Here is a 15,687-nt window from a genome sequence, read left to right on the forward strand (position 1 = left end):
TATTACATGATTAAACAGAGTAAGAGACGATTTACGTTCAAAATTTTCCCATGCGCAAAGCGAACTGTCGAACTTTGTGAACGTTTATCTCTGAACACCGAGTTTACGGGTGCCACGATATCTCGAGATGGGATGGACCGAATTGGCTGAAATTTGAGATGAAGACTTGCTAAACATATCCCATGTGCATGACGAAGCCCGATTTTGAAATTTTGCTTTTTTAAAAAAATAAAAAAAAATCATAAACTGGAGATTTTTTATATGAAAAACATTAAAAAATATTTTTATACAAACTTTTTGAAAATCGGGTTTCGTCATGCACTCAGGACCGGTTTAACGAGGTTTCACCAAAATTTTGAGCCGATTTGGTCAAAGTAGTGTTGAGATATCGTGGCACCCGTTTTTTTAAACTGCTAACTTAAAATAGCTGCATATATCGCGGCAATGATACAACCAAATATCTTCAAATTTATTTTGATAATAGTTTAAAGTAGGTTTATATTTTAATGCCCTTAAAACAGATTTAGAAAAAGTTTAAGTATGTGCCCAAACCAACCTCTTACATTTTTATCGATTCACATGTATGTAACCCTTTAATCCACCGTAGGGTGGTTGATGCCTTCCTCACAGTAACATTTTAAGTTTTGTATAGTTTTGTTTTTCGTAAAATGATAATGTTCAACCTACAAATGATAGGGTTGGCAGATTTTCAATCATATAGTATCAGTTGAAAGGCCTTTAAATTATGCAACAAACGATGGTCATCGATCTGGATATTGCTTTTATCGAAATAAATCTCCAGAAATTGTATGAATAACACTCAAGTGCCTATAACTTTTGATAGGGTTATCAGATTTTCGATGTTTAACACTCATTTGAAAGTTCTTTGAATTATCTAACTAACGACGGGTCGCATGATGGACCAGGACACAATTTTCATCGAAATATCTGAGATCCGGCCCCAAAAAGTGTATAAATAACACTTAAGTACCCATAACTTTTGATAGGGTTGTCAGATCTTCAATTTTTTGAAAGGTCTTTTAAATATCTTTCTGAAAATGTATAACATGACGGGTTTTCTTACAAAAACCACCCTTTTACGATCTTCCGGACTTTCCTTAAAATGGTTTTTACAGTATAACTTTTGAAATACTTTACTAAACTTCATAATTTTCGATAGGGACTAATGGGACCCCAAGACGGAACGAATGACGCCAAAACGATTAAAATCGATTCAGCCAGTGCTGAGATAATTGAGTGAGAATTTTTCAGTGCACACATCCACATCCAAACACACACACACACAGACATTTGTTCAGTTTTTGATTCTGTGTCCATATGTATGTATACGTAAAGGTGGGTCTAGGAGCTCGTATCAGGAGTGTTTTTTTTTTCAAAAATGGTCACTGTGAACTGTTCATTCAGCAAAAAATTAAGGCTGAGATAATTTGCTAAAATTAGTCTTAGAAATAACAACAAAGTGTTTCGAAACTGGTATTCCAGAAACTTCGATTTGAAAGTGCCGAAAATCCTGTACACTGAAATAAAAAAAAAAGTACCAAATTCCTAAATTTTAGGAATTTTGGCTCCTTTCCTTATTTAGTAATAGGGTTTTTTGGATTACTTAATAAGAAAAGGAGGCAAAATTCCTAGAATTTAGGAATTTAGTACTTTTTTTTTTATTTCAGTGTACCAAGCCCTTTTGAAAATGTCCAAATACTAAAAAAAAAATAGGCAGATTAGAAAAAAATCATCGACTATTTTTTTGAGAATTGGTCCATTTGTTCCTAAATAATCGACTTTGTTCCTTAATAATCGACTTATGAAAACTAAGAGCTGTTTGGATTGCACTTAGGAAACTTAAAATTTATTGTTTCTCAAAATCACAATCAGATATTAGAATCCAGTAAGGTGTCATTCAGCAGGGACCGTGGTGTAGGGGTAAGCGTGGTTGCCTCTCACCCAGTCGGCCTGGGTTCGATCCCAGAAGGTCCCGGTGACAAGATTTGTCTGATCACGCCTTCCGTCAGACGGGGAAGTAAATGTTGGCCCCGGTCTAACCTAGAGGTTCGGTCGTTAGCTCAATCCAGGTGTAGGAGTCGTCTCCCTGGGTCCTGTCTCGGTGGAGTCGCTGGTAGGCAGTTGGACTAACAATCCAAAGGTCGTCAGTTCGAATCCCGGAGTGGATGGAAGCTAAGGTGTAAAAAGAGGTTTGCAATTGCCTCAACAATCAAGCCTTCGAACACCTAGTTTCGAGTAGGAATCTCGTAATCGAGAACGCCAAGGCAATGCTGTAGAGCGAATAATTTCGCTTTTTTTTAATTTGTCATTTTGATCCATTTTCCAACATTAATTTATATCAATTAAATTTCGTTTTAGAATAATAAAAGACGTGCTTTAATGTTTTTTGATTGTTAACGATAAAATTTTCTTGTTTTTTGCAAATATTTTACCACAATTCTGTTTGTTTTACATAATTCTTATGAGATTTTAGCATTTTTAAGAAATTTGTATTATCCTTTTCTTCCTATCAATTTCATTCCATTTAGCAAAAAAATTATCAAAACAACATAAAAACTATCGACAAGGCACTAAAATTTTTAAAAAATACATCAATAGTAAAAATGTGTATAAAAACATGTCACAATCAGTTAAATTCTATTTTTTGTCAGTGGAAATGATAAAAGATCCTGAATACAAAACCTCAAAACAAGCCAAATACCCCAGAAATGCACCACAAGGACGTTCCTCTCGCACGAAGGAAACGTGACACGCTCCCACTTGCTCTTTTATACCTGTCGGAGTTGAGTATGGTGCCGGGTGTGGTGGAGTGTACGAACTGTTGGGTGATTGGTAAACGATATTACGGACACCGTTACCACCGCCATTCCCTGTCGTCGTCGTTACGTTCACCGGGGCAGATTGATGAATGTTGTCAAGCCAAAGCATTATGTCGCTCCTTGGGAAGGGGGGAACGTCGGGTTGAAAACTAATAAATTTGATTATCTAAGCTCTGATGCGATAAAGCAGCGCTAAACGAGGACATAATTGATTGCAATCCTTTTCATTAAACATTTATTGTGGATAATTTTATACCATTTCCGTAAGTCGTGTGTATTGCCAACTTTTTGTTGTTGTTGCTGATGTGAGCAATTCCAAAGAGAAAAAAGTGTAATCTTCCGTTAGGTTGAGCCATGAGTTATAAATCATGTAAACAGTACAGATTTACCGTGATACAGTGAAGTGCAAAAATCAACATGAGGAATACGGTGCCACCAGAGTGAGGAAAATCGCTTTTCCATCGTGAGTGCAACGACACACCCTAGAATAAGAAGAAGAAGAAAAAAGTGGAAGCAGAGTAAAAATTTCCTTTGGTTAAACACTGCCCCAACCGCCAGGATTGCTTCCCAAAGGAGTCAACACCAGCCAGGGCAGCCAAGGAAGAAGCCAAAGCAGGGCGGTGGCGGAGCCTCGGTCGTGGCCATGTTGTGCTTCAACCTGAAAATAGCCACCATCTTCCGGACGTACCGGCCGGAGTCGACCGACCCGGTTCGGGACCGCAGCCAGAGCCTGTTCACGCCCCCGCCCCGGGCACCCCACCGGGACATTGGGGCCTTGCGGGGACTGCAGCGGCGAGCGTCCAGCGTGATGTAAGTTGGTTTTCGTGTAACGGTATAACAGCACTTGGGGGAGTCAGCAGTGAATCGGCAACAAACTGCACCTTCGTGGGTTGGCTTTATTGTTGCGATTTTTCAATGGTGACTTTTTTCCGATTGTTTGCTGATGCCTTATTGCTTTCCTTTCAATCATTTGAAATATAACAAGATGTTATTGCAATGATCAAAAATACATTAAGTATTACAAATATTATTCTAATTTCATAAACAAAACTGCATTGGTCAAGAATCAAGGTGGTGCTGATTTGGGGCACTTATGGAGTCATATTTTTTTACAGATTTTTTCCCTCCTAAATATTTTTTCAGCACGACAATCCAATTCTTTTTGTCAAGCAACTTTTTCAGCGCTTAATGCAAGGCGTTCCCGAAATTGTTGATTGAATCAACGTAAAAAAAAACAAAAGCATGTTTAAATAAATTTTTAAATTGAATTCTAAATTTTTTAAAGCGAAAACATCGTTTTATCAAAGAGTAGTGTTGTATCAAACAAAATTTCGGGTAATTTTGGGCTTTGAAATTTTTAACTAACCACCAAGTAGCACTCATAACTTGTCGACTGTTGAATAATAGTTAGACAATTGTTTTTGATAAACATACGAGAAAAAATCTGAACATAACTTAAATAACAGTTTGTTTCACTGCTTGTATAACTGACTTATGTAACTATCGTGTTTTGTGCCACAAAAGTGTTAACACACAGTCAACTTCACTCTTTTCCAACTTTGAAACACAACATAGGGAAAATTCTCACCTATTTGGGAGGTTTAGAAATCGCTCCTAACTCCATCCAATTTGCTGATTTACACTGTTTAAACAACTTATTTTGAAACACCTTCGATAGAAATTTGCTTGCTCACTTTCGTTTGAGGTATTTATCACTTGATTTCAGTCGAAAACGCTTTTTATGAGCTGTAATTAAACGTCAAAATGCTGATATGCCAAGATGCTGTTCGCTCATCTGCAATGTTTTCCTCGAAAACAGTTTGTTGAATAAGAATAATATTGCACTGTTTGTTTCACTGCTTATCTAACATTTTCATGAGACGGCATCTTCTGAAAAATGGACGTGGCCAACCATTCTATAAATAACCTTAGGTTTTCTCGCTTTGTTACACAAATGTTATCCGAGAATAGGTTATATAACTGATAATCAACAAATATATTCAACATGACATTGCTTGTTGTTAGGTGGCGTAAATTTGTACGTGAGGTATTAAGAGTTTCAATAATGTTCATTTATCAGCTTACGGAGTTCATGATAGAGAAAACAACAAATTAAAATCACACCAATTTTCAATTTTACTCCGTGGCACGGTAATCGAAATGACAGTTGAAACTGTTTGTTACAACAAAGTTACATAATCGAGTTACAAAAACTGACTTGAAACAAACTTATATAACTTAATTTCCAATGACAGCCTTTTCTCACTGCTGTATAACAAAGCTGACGGCAGCCTTCTTATTGACGTTTAGGCCAGCTTGTTTACTATGAAGCCTCGTGGAGAGATGTGGAAGCGCGCCTGGACCTGCCGTGGAGATAACAACAAATCGTCGAAGTTATCGGATCGAATCTTGGTAAAGAGGAAGTTCATCAAAAAAGGAAAATCTAAAAGTTCGCCGTGAAGAGGGTTTCACAAGAATCAAAGTAGAGAGCGCGAAAGGATTGTTTTTTTTTTTCAATACAATTTCTATTTTTTTCTAAATAAATCGGGCAGAAACAAGCGTACCAAAATAGTCAGAGATACTATTCTTATTGGCTTCGTCGTTGATTGAAATTCTAATAAGAACTGTTTGTTTACATGTAAGTTGGGTAACGGTTAGACAACTGTTTTCAATCTATCTTTCCTTTTCAGTGTGCGCTTTGATTTGACAGCACAGCCGTTAACCACGCCCCCTTTTTTTCGTTGAATCTCTCGTTAGCTAGCACAGTGTTGTCAAATACATTTGTACAACTTACTTTGATAACTTGCATCTTATTCTGGCAAGTGATACAACAGAAAAAAGTGCGCTTTTTCCAATGTACAGGAGTTGTAGAACAAGTTGTGGTAACGAGGCCGATCGGTTATACAACCAGTTAGGAAATACGTTTATCTGACAACGTGTGTTGCTTGGGCAGCAATTTCTCACAAAAACAGCAGTTTAAAAAAAAAGTTCGCCGATCCGACTGTAAAAACGTCGAAAAATCGAAACGTTCTTATAACTGGAAACTTACGTCGAACACTGCTGCAGTCCTAGGCGATGATCTCGATGAAGCCGCTACCAAGGTTGGATGAGTCGAAACCGTAGGTTTCCCAAAAATCGAAGACAGGAGTTCAATACTGAGTATGATTAATACACAGGTTTGAGATGACCTCCGAACTTGCTTTATTGAAAATAATTCGTACAATGTCGTCTTAATTCTACAAGTTCTCCTAGCGTTACATAATTTCTAAACCGAAAATCTAACCTATCTAGTCCCGTCGTAAATGATTTTTTCTCCTGAATTTGGATGTGATTTGATGTGGCCTTGTCAGGGTGTGAATTCCCTGCTTCCTGTAACTCTTTCGGTTCCATCGTTTTCGTTTTCTCAGATCTTGCTCTAAACACATTTTTTCTGTGGGTCCTAAAGAGTTCCTAATGCATTTCAAAACATTTGTACTATTTAGTTCTATCCTTCCTTAAAGATAGAAAGGGACAAATAGTGTTTCTCTAAACTAGCAATTATATAATCTGACCACGCACCCACGCGTGCGTGTACCGCGCATAAGGAACCCAAAATGTGGGACCTTTTCTTATCTGATGCAACTGCGTTCTACTGGTTTCCGTCCTTCCTTCATTCTACATGATTTGTCGTTGCATCCATTTCAAACATCTCGCGGAGTTTGCTGCTTTCACTTTCTATGATATTTCAATTAAGTCTAGTCAATTCTTCTGCTCATGAAATCTTAAATTGATGATTTGCTTTTAAAGCCAAATTTTTACTATAATTAATTTTCTAGTGCCAACACCGACTCAACATTGGACTGGGAATTCCTCGATTGAAACATTAGGGTGATCCTAGAATTGACCGAGCCACGTAGCCTAGTGGTAACGCTTCCGCCTCGTAAGCGGTAGATCGGGGTTCAAATCCCGGCTCGGACCAACACAACTGGTGATCTTTTCCCTTCTGGATTCGATTGCTTAGTAAAGGGAAGGTAGTGTATCGTCACAAACTGGACCTTATCACGACACCTTAGGGAGGCGACCTATGGAATGTTAACATTAACCTAAACATGTTAACATTAGTTGAGTGAAAAACTGCCACTGAATCCGCTTTGTAAATGCCGGCCCCGATACTCTTCACGGGTGTTCCCCTCAGGAACTGGGAAAGATTTACTTTTACTAGAATTGTTAGCGTTGCCCTGAAAAATTGCGTTTTTTGTCGTTTCCAGTAAAATTACTTTTTCTTCAAAATTCCGAACTCCCCGTAATTTTCACCTGTTTTAGCATTCAGGGTTGTTTTTTTTTTAAATACGTTAAAGTTTCAAAAAAAGCCTTACATTTGTAAATGTCGTGTGAAGACTTATGATGCCGGAACTAGAAAGCGTCTGTCTGAAAGTATTTTTATCGGATTCTCCGGGAAAAATTACATATTAAATCCAAAAAAAAGTAGAGTTTCATTCGAGGCTGTCCACGCTCCATCAGGGTGAAATCGAGTTATATGGAAAAAAATAAAGAAGATCTATGTCCAATACGAACAAGTTTGGGCAATTTGGGAATCAAACTTCATTGTCTTTCTATACAAGACATGAAATCTACAACAACTCCTAAATTTCTTAGTGAATTAATTTATTAGCATATTTCGCAAGCGTTTTTAACTGATTTTAAAGAAATAATACTTTTTTATTCATATTTTAAATTGGCATGGTACCATCCAAAAAAATTACACTTTTTTCAAAATTTCTCGTAACTTTGAAGAAAACCATTTGGCCCTGCCTGATATTTTTTTAAACTCAAAGTACATGGAAAGCCTGTGCAGAATTTTTGTTTCGTTGTGTAACTTTAAATAAAAGTGTTGAAATAATACATTTTTTGGGTTCTTTCAAAACAGTTTTAGGGTACCGTGCAATTGCAATGAAATGTTTAGTGATTCGCATGCCGCGAAATTTAGAATTTTTTTTCAGAATCGATTTATATTTTATGATTGATTACAATACTTGATACTTTTGGCGAACAGTAAATTGGTTCCACTTTAACAGCCCGAGCAGACGGAAATAACTTGGGAATAACATTTTTTGATATTGGAAAATACTAGGCCAATAACATTTTATGTTATTTATAACAAGATTTGTTATTCGTCGTTATGAATTTTTTGTTATTGGATTGTTATTGTAATAACAGATTAATAACATTTTTGGTTATTCTTCGAACAAATCTTTGTTATTATTTTTTGTTATTTTAACAACTAATCCGATCATCCTAATAACAGTTGGAGGTATTCTTCCATAACAAAAAATGTTATTCCCAAGTTGTTTTGGCTTTCAACCAATATCAGACCAATAACAAATTTTGTTATGATAACGTAAACTGTTATTAGGCCCTTATGCAATAATTGATTTTGCAGGAATATTCCATAACACTTTCTGTTATTTTAACAATATTTGTTATTGAAATGGCATGAATTTTGTTATTACCGTCTGCCCGGGAGTTCAAAAGGCCGCTTTGCTAACCACTATTCAGCACCCAGGTCGTGAGATTGAACCAGAGTTTTTTGATGTTTCATGTTCATGTTTCAAGAAATTGTTCGTATAGTTGAACTAGGTATAAAAAAGTTGTGCATAATTAACAAGACTATGCAACGAGTGCTTGTACAAGTTTCTAGAACTTGTAGAACTTGTTTTAGAAACTACCCTTTTCTAGCTAGGTAATTCCAATCAAACGTCGAATTCATTTAAAATTAAAAATCAATGTGCACTGTGCACTACCAAGTACTCAGCTGAACCTTGATTAACTGCTCAAATAAATTGTTCATAAACATGTTGCTACATTGTAATTCACTTATTTGTATTGCAATTTGCTCTATATGCTGCATAAACTAGCAAATTTTCGGTAAAAGTATATTAGACCTGCCTTAACCCCTTTGCCGCAGTATAAACGTCAACAGGGAGTAAACCACTCGCATCAAGTTCGCAAACGTTTCTCGATTGACAGCAAACATGTTTCCGGCGCGAATCTTTAGCCCTTCGTGGATCTGTAGCTGCAAAAATAGTGCATTTTGCCGAATGCATTTCGCCGATTTACGCTGACCGCCTGACGTTTTTCGGCAAACACTGTGTACGTCAACCAATCGATGACGTACACAAACTCGGCGATCCGCTTGTTCTAGGAAGTGAGATTTGTTTTACAAATTATGGTCACCATTTGAATACTGGCTTTGTTACCTCGGTTTGCAAAGTGTCCATCATGGTGCAGCAAAGATAGGTTTCAAACATAAACTGGATCGCCACTAGTTGCAAGGGAATTCGTGCTATCGAGAGGTCAGTTATGAACAGCAAGGTGTTGGTAGTGATGATGATTGCAGCCGAAATAAGCAGCACAAAAAAGGACAGGCTGGATATCTTTTTGAGAAGTTCGTAGTGTCTTGAAATTGTGAAAGGTTTAAGAATATTTTAGATTCTTCTATTATTACATACCTGATAAACGACACATGGTGTGAAATGGCACTTTTGAACGTGATAGCCAGCTCTTTCCAGAACGCATCAGCGTCAGTTTGGTCAAGATTGCTCAAATCTTCTTTTCTAACAACGTTATTCGTGACGACACTTTCAAACAAAGTGTAGCGTTCTACAATTATTATTTATAAATACACTAGTACAAATGAAACGAACATGGCTCATTTTGAATTCGAGCGAAATGAATCCAAACTTGCGTGCGAGCTTGCTTGCAAAGCATTAAGATCAAGATGGATTCCGGCGGATTCTCTCTGCTCGTGATCGTCTGGAGAGAAATCGCGGACTTCGTGACCTAGCCTCTCCCATGGAAACTGCAACTCATGCAGCTTCCCTTGTTCGATGCAAGGTCAAGATCAGGGGTAGGGCCTTAAGTGGTTATGTCATGAGCTGAGCGAGAAGGCAGATATAATTGGGCGGTAGAGCAAGTAGTCACATCACTAGCCGGTCCCGGGGTCAAGGGTAGGAAGTAACGAGCGACAGATTTGCACTCGGCTTGCCGATTACAAATCCCCGTAACCGAACGTACAAACACTCACCTTAGGTCTGAGGGCACACGGAAGGACTCGGTCATTTCAACCGTGACCGTGAAAGTGACCGGATAGGAGTTCTTGGTGTTGCTTCGCGTCTTTCAGTTTTCAAGTACGGTGTGGGTTTGCTTTTGCGACTGGATGATTTAATTCTTTTTCCCGAGTAGGTCCAAGATAGGAACAAGTAGTGCCAGTGTGCGAACGTGTGCCGTGTGCGTTAAGAAGGAGAACCCCAGGTAAATTGGAACCCTTTGAACCCCCTCAATCCCCGGATTTCCAACTCACGGCCATGGAACAGTCGTTCGGCGGCCCTCTTACTCCCCGATAGAACTGGTGCGTCGGCACCCGCACTGCTGGTGTTCCAGCATCCCCGTCCGTGCCCGCAGGATCCACTTTCCGTCGTTCCGGTTGAAAAACCCCCCCGGTAGGACGCCGTCCGGAAGAGGGCTGCGCACGTTACCATCGCGCCCTGAACACGCCCATCCACCACGCGCGTGACCAACTTACACCCCTTTGCGCGTCGGCCAGCTAACCCCGCCGAGAGCGCCGAGAGCAGAACGCCCACCTGGCGTCGACCGTCATCGGAGAGCGCGTGAACTAAGTTCACCGCGCCACGCGGATAGATATCGAGTTGCCGCCGGAAGCCGGCAAGCACGACGCTGAGGCGTCTCGAGAGAAGCAGCACAACCGTGTCGAGAGAAGAGCAGCACTGAGCGTCAGGAGCATCGTCGAGCGTCGCAGAGCATCCGATCGTCGCACCACGTGCGGCCCCGTTCCTGTGAGAGAGGTTAGGTTGCAAACCGCCTAACCAAGCAGTGAGTACAACTCCCCCCTAAGAGACTATCTCCATGCGCATGTGAATTTGGGGTTTTAGCGAAGACACGCACCACTAAGAGCTCGGCCGAGCCAAGAAACGAACGAAAAACGCACACGTAGGAAAAACCAACTAGCTATGTTTCGGGAATATTTATATTAGAGGCCTCAACTATAACTATGCTAATCCTAGGTTAATTTGTAGTTTACGATCGTACCGCTGTAATAAAATCATGCTTTACAGTACCGTGTTTCCTCTAAACATGAAGTAGTTCGTTCTTTAAGCGATTTCCCGAGAATTGAGTTGTCCTGGCGTAGGGTTTTCTCACATCCGTACCGTGGTAGTTTAGCTTCTTGTCGTACTCCGAGTTGGACTGCTCGGGAATCCTAGTCCCTCCCTTCCGATTTCTAGCACGTTACGGGGTCTTGGTTGGGAACCTTCTGCCGGTGATGATGATCGTGAGTGTGAGTTAGGTTGCTGGTAAGTTCGTGAGGACCTATCAGATGATTTTTGGTATCGGTTATCGGGTGTGTCGAACCCTCTACCGCCTCTTTATCTCTCCGGATTGCTCTGTCTGATGGTAGGACGATTTTTGATTACCCGCCCTGAGGTCTGGGTTTCATGCTGGGCAAGTTAACCTGCACGAGTGGTCCTTTTTCCAAAGGTGGCGCTTAAGCCACTCGTTACAGTCCTGCGACAATCCGAAGACGATCACGTGGCCGCTACCCAGCGGGCTACAAATTGGCGCCCAACTACAGGTTCAGTTTTTTTTTCGGGAAATTGCTGTTTTGGTTTTGTTGGCAATTTCAGATATTAGTTGAGATCTTGTTGGAAGAATATTCATTGTTTTGTTTGAAAATATCAATTAAGTTGTGGTTAAAATTTACGGTTTGTACATTATCGAGGGTATTAGTGGAAGACTTACTACGTTCGCTGGAGACCGGAGCTGCAAAGCGTTGATGGCCAGTAGCAATTCCTTTCTGTAAAGATTGGTCTTGGAAACAGACACGTAGGCACTGCCGATGACCGTTTATGACCCCGAACTGTGGGTAAGTCAATCCTTAATACAGTTCCTCGGTGTACCGTCGATTTGATTAACTAGTAGAATTCTCAAACTCGCTGGATACTAAGCCAGAGGCCGTAGATACTGATAGTACGTGTTGGAAGCGGTGGAGACAACGATAGTTGTTGATGATACTACCCGAGTTTGTGGATTCTACCTATTGTTCAAATCGATCGATCCAAATTTATTGATTTAATTGGTAGTTATTAGTTTGTTGGCAAATATAATTTGTAGATTTAATTGGTAGTTCTTAGTTGGTTGGCAAATATAATTTGTAGATTTAATTGGTAGTTCTTAGTTTGTTGGAAAATTTGAATTTGATCAAATACATTTGTTAAAATGACGGGGAAATTTCCCAACCCTGATCACCTCACGGATGAGGAAATTGATTACGAATTGAGACTCCGAGGAAGACTCGAGGACCTCGATTTAGTTAGAGATGCGAAATGTCGAGCACTCAGAAATTTATTCTACGATGATGCAAAAAATGATTATGAGTATGATCCACCTTATACAATGGATCAAGATTTTGATCGCATCACGATTAAGGTTAGGGACTTGAGGGAGAAATTGGATGGTGGTTTTGATGAAAAATGTTTGTCTCGCCTAAGGGCGTATTTTCATCGCGTAATGCGACTCGTTACAACCAACGATGACGAAAAAGTTAGGAAACGTGAACTCGCAGAAGAAATGTTGCAAATTTTCGTCACTTTCAACGAAAACCCAGATAAACAACCTGACGAGATTTCAGACGGAACTCCAGAGAAAGAGGAAACGGAGAAGGAAGAAGGTACAGAAAAGCTGGAGAAGGGACAGAAGACGGTTCCCAAGAAGGACGTACCGAAAACACCGGGGAGGACATACAACTCAGCAGCGTTACATAAGAGGATCGAGGATTTGGAGCAACAACTATTGAGGGCATGTTTGGCATGGTCAGGGGTGGATGCTAGTCAGCCTGGTCCTTTCCAAATCAATCAGAGACCCAGACATCGTGCTGATGAGGAGAGCCAACCTGAATCGATACCGTGGGAGGAGGAGGAGGAATTACGCAGAAAAAGAAGGCAGAATCGTTATTCACTGTGGGATAGCCGGAGACAGAGAGTTGACGGAGATCGAGGCCATAGGCAAGGCAGAGGCCAAGGGTTCCAAGAAGAGAGAGATCGACAACCACCGTTGGACAATAACCGACCGGGGGAGTTAGATCACAGGTCTAGCAATTTTGATAATAATCGTTCTAGAGAAGGGACCCGCAGGCCACAGGAGATCCCGGATCAGCAGCACTCAAGTCACCGATCGCGAGTTGATGACCGCAACCTGAGGGAGGATTTGAGACATGGGTCCCAGGAGTCTAGGCGTCCTCCAGAACGAAGAGATGACCTGGGACGAAACAATCGCTCTTCTCGGGAAGACAATCGTAGGTCAAGGGAGAACCCGGAACAACGCCACGGAAGTCGCCAGTCGTTTCTAGATGATCGCTATCGTAGTGATGATCCAGGGCAAGGTCCCCAGGAAGATAGGTATGATTCAAACGGTTACGAGTCATGGGACGAATCGACGCGAAGAGGCAGTCAACTGTTCGGAAATCGTGGAGACCACAATGAGGATAGAAGGTCTAGGTTTAGCCACCATAGTCAGTTGGTTGACAGAGACCACGGACGACATCCACGTCGGGGTGTACCGGAGAGACCAAGACATGTCGTTCGGAGGAGAAGGCATGCCGGGATCGGGGACGCAGAGATCCAAAACGCCGATAGGCGCATGGAGAAATGGCACCTCACGTTTAATGGGGACACCAGTCAGCGATCTTTGGAAGATTTTCTTCATAAAGTTCATCGATTGGCCGAAATGGACAGAATCGCAGAAGACGTGCTACTGCAACGGATTCATACGATACTGAGAGGTGAGGCTTACGATTGGTATCTTTGCTATGCGGAGGATTTCCAGCACTGGGACGACTTCGAAATGAGTTTCCGTTACATGTATGGTAATCCACATAGAGATCAGAGCAACCGTAAAAGATTTACGGGATGAAACAGAGATCTGATGAGCCTTTCCTAACCTACAAAATGGAGATTGAGAGGTTAAACAAACTCTTAAGGGTGCCATTGGACCAGGAGAGACTTTTCGAAGTGATGTGGGACAACTGTAAGGATGCATACAAAGACAGGTTGGTGTGCAGAGAGATAGAGAACTTGGTTCAGTTGGAATACTACGCGGTTCGGATTGATGCGAACGACCCAGAACTGGAAGCGCAAAGAGAGGGAACGTCCAGACCGAAATACGGATCTAACTTCACTTCCAAACACCAGCGAAGAGGGCAGTTTAAAAACACCCACGAGAATGAACGTAACTATAGGGAAGGACACGCCAGGGTAGTTCACTACGTCGAAGTGGAAGGTGAAACTAAGGTCTTAGACTCGTCCGAATCGGAACCGGAAGAAGTGAACATGTTGGAGCGGAAAATGGATCAGAAGCCACAAGCAGAAACGTCGCAGACAAGTCCATCCTGCTGGAATTGCCATAAAAAGGGACATCTTTGGAGGCGTTGCCAGGAGCGGAAAACCATGTTTTGTTACGTGTGCGGTACACCGGAGAAAACGGCGATTACTTGCCCAAACCATAAGAATGGTTCGGGAAACTAGAGCAGGAGTGTGAGGATGGGAACATCTCCATTCCAGAGGCTCAAGGAGTTCCCAATTCAACCATGTTTAAAGATCCGTTCCTAAGCTTCAGTCGCATCAAGATCACCGAATCGTGTCCGCACATTACAGTACAGATATTCGATAGAAACTACGAAGCGCTTCTGGACTCAGGCGCCAGCGTTAGTGTAACGAACGTCGCAAACATTGCTGAAAAGCACGGTTTGACTCTAAAGGAAAGCCCTGTGCGAATTGTGACGGCGGATAAGACTTCGCATGACTGCTTGGGCTACGTGAATCTACCGATTTCTTTTCGGGGCGTTACGAAAGTGGTTCCAACTGTGGTAGTTCCTCAAGTTGCCAAGGAATTAATTCTAGGTTTCAATTTTTGGGAACAGTTCGGCATCCAGCCAATGGTACAAGGTGAAAACGGTTTCGAACAGATTGAAATAAAACAATCAGAACAAAGAATTGAAAGTATTGAACTTTCAGTTCTACCAATCGAATCATTCCCAGTCATTACAACAAATGAACCCGACGAAAGTTTGGACATTCCGGCTCTAGAACTACCCGAACCTTCGCGCATCACACCGGAAGCGGTGGAGACGGAACACGAGCTTTCTCCCGACGAACGCGAGGATCTGGTTGAGGCAATCCGAGTTTTCCCATGTACTACCGAAGGAAACTTAGGACGGACTACGCTGATCGAGCACGAAATCGTGCTAAAAGAGGAGCAATACCAAAACGCCAACCGTTGTACAAATGTTCTCCGGCAGTCCAAGCAGAGATGGAGGCGGAGATCGCACGATACAAAATGATGGACGCCATCGAAGAGTGTACGAGCGAATGGGCGAGCGGGTTGGTTCCGGTCAGAAAGGCGAACGGGAAATTAAGAGTTTGCTTAGACTCGCGTAGGGTTAACACGTGGACTAAAAAGGATTCTTATCCGATGCGGAACATGGTGGAGATTTTTAACAGGTTGGGAAAGGCCAGGTACTACTCGGTGGTGGACCTTAAAGACGCCTATTTCCAAATTCCGTTAAAAGAGAACTCCAGAGACTACACGGCGTTCAGAACCTCTCAAGGTCTGTACAGGTTTAAAGTTCTACCGTTTGGTCTAACCAACGCCCCCTTCACGATGAGTCGGTTGATGGACCGTGTTATTGGGTTCGATCTGGAACCAAACGTGTTCTGCTACTTGGACGATATAGTCGTAGCTTCAGAAACGTTCGAGGACCACACCAGATTGCTACGCACGGTAGGAGAACGCCTAAGGA

The 15,687-nt window shown here is 41.4% G+C and overlaps 1 protein-coding gene and 1 long non-coding RNA gene across 12 annotated transcripts in view; both read left to right on the forward strand.

Annotated features, from left to right (window-relative positions):
* LOC6052037 (GTPase-activating Rap/Ran-GAP domain-like protein 3) overlaps positions 1 to 15,687 on the forward strand; it is a 333,316-nt gene that overhangs the window by 207,720 nt on the left and 109,909 nt on the right. For 3 of the 10 annotated variants that reach the window (XM_038264589.1, XM_038264590.1, XM_038264592.1), the window contains exon 2: positions 3,187 to 3,650. The exons of the other annotated variants lie outside the window; for them this stretch is intronic. In XM_038264589.1, coding sequence (XP_038120517.1) covers positions 3,484 to 3,650 — 167 coding nt within the window. In that variant the 5' untranslated portion in view covers positions 3,187 to 3,483. The remainder of the gene's footprint in view (positions 1 to 3,186; positions 3,651 to 15,687) is intronic. 10 annotated transcript variants of the gene reach the window in all.
* On the forward strand, positions 9,384 to 10,947 carry LOC119770176. Of its 2 annotated transcripts, XR_005278692.1 has the most exons (3): positions 9,384 to 10,006; positions 10,062 to 10,130; positions 10,193 to 10,947. It is a non-coding gene; the product is annotated as an uncharacterized LOC119770176 (long non-coding RNA). The 2 variants fall into 2 exon arrangements; XR_005278691.1 differs by having other exon boundaries at positions 9,384 to 10,130.

The sequence above is a fragment of the Culex quinquefasciatus genome, chromosome 3 (genome assembly GCF_015732765.1).
Source record: "Culex quinquefasciatus strain JHB chromosome 3, VPISU_Cqui_1.0_pri_paternal, whole genome shotgun sequence".
NCBI lineage: Eukaryota > Metazoa > Arthropoda > Insecta > Diptera > Culicidae > Culex > Culex quinquefasciatus.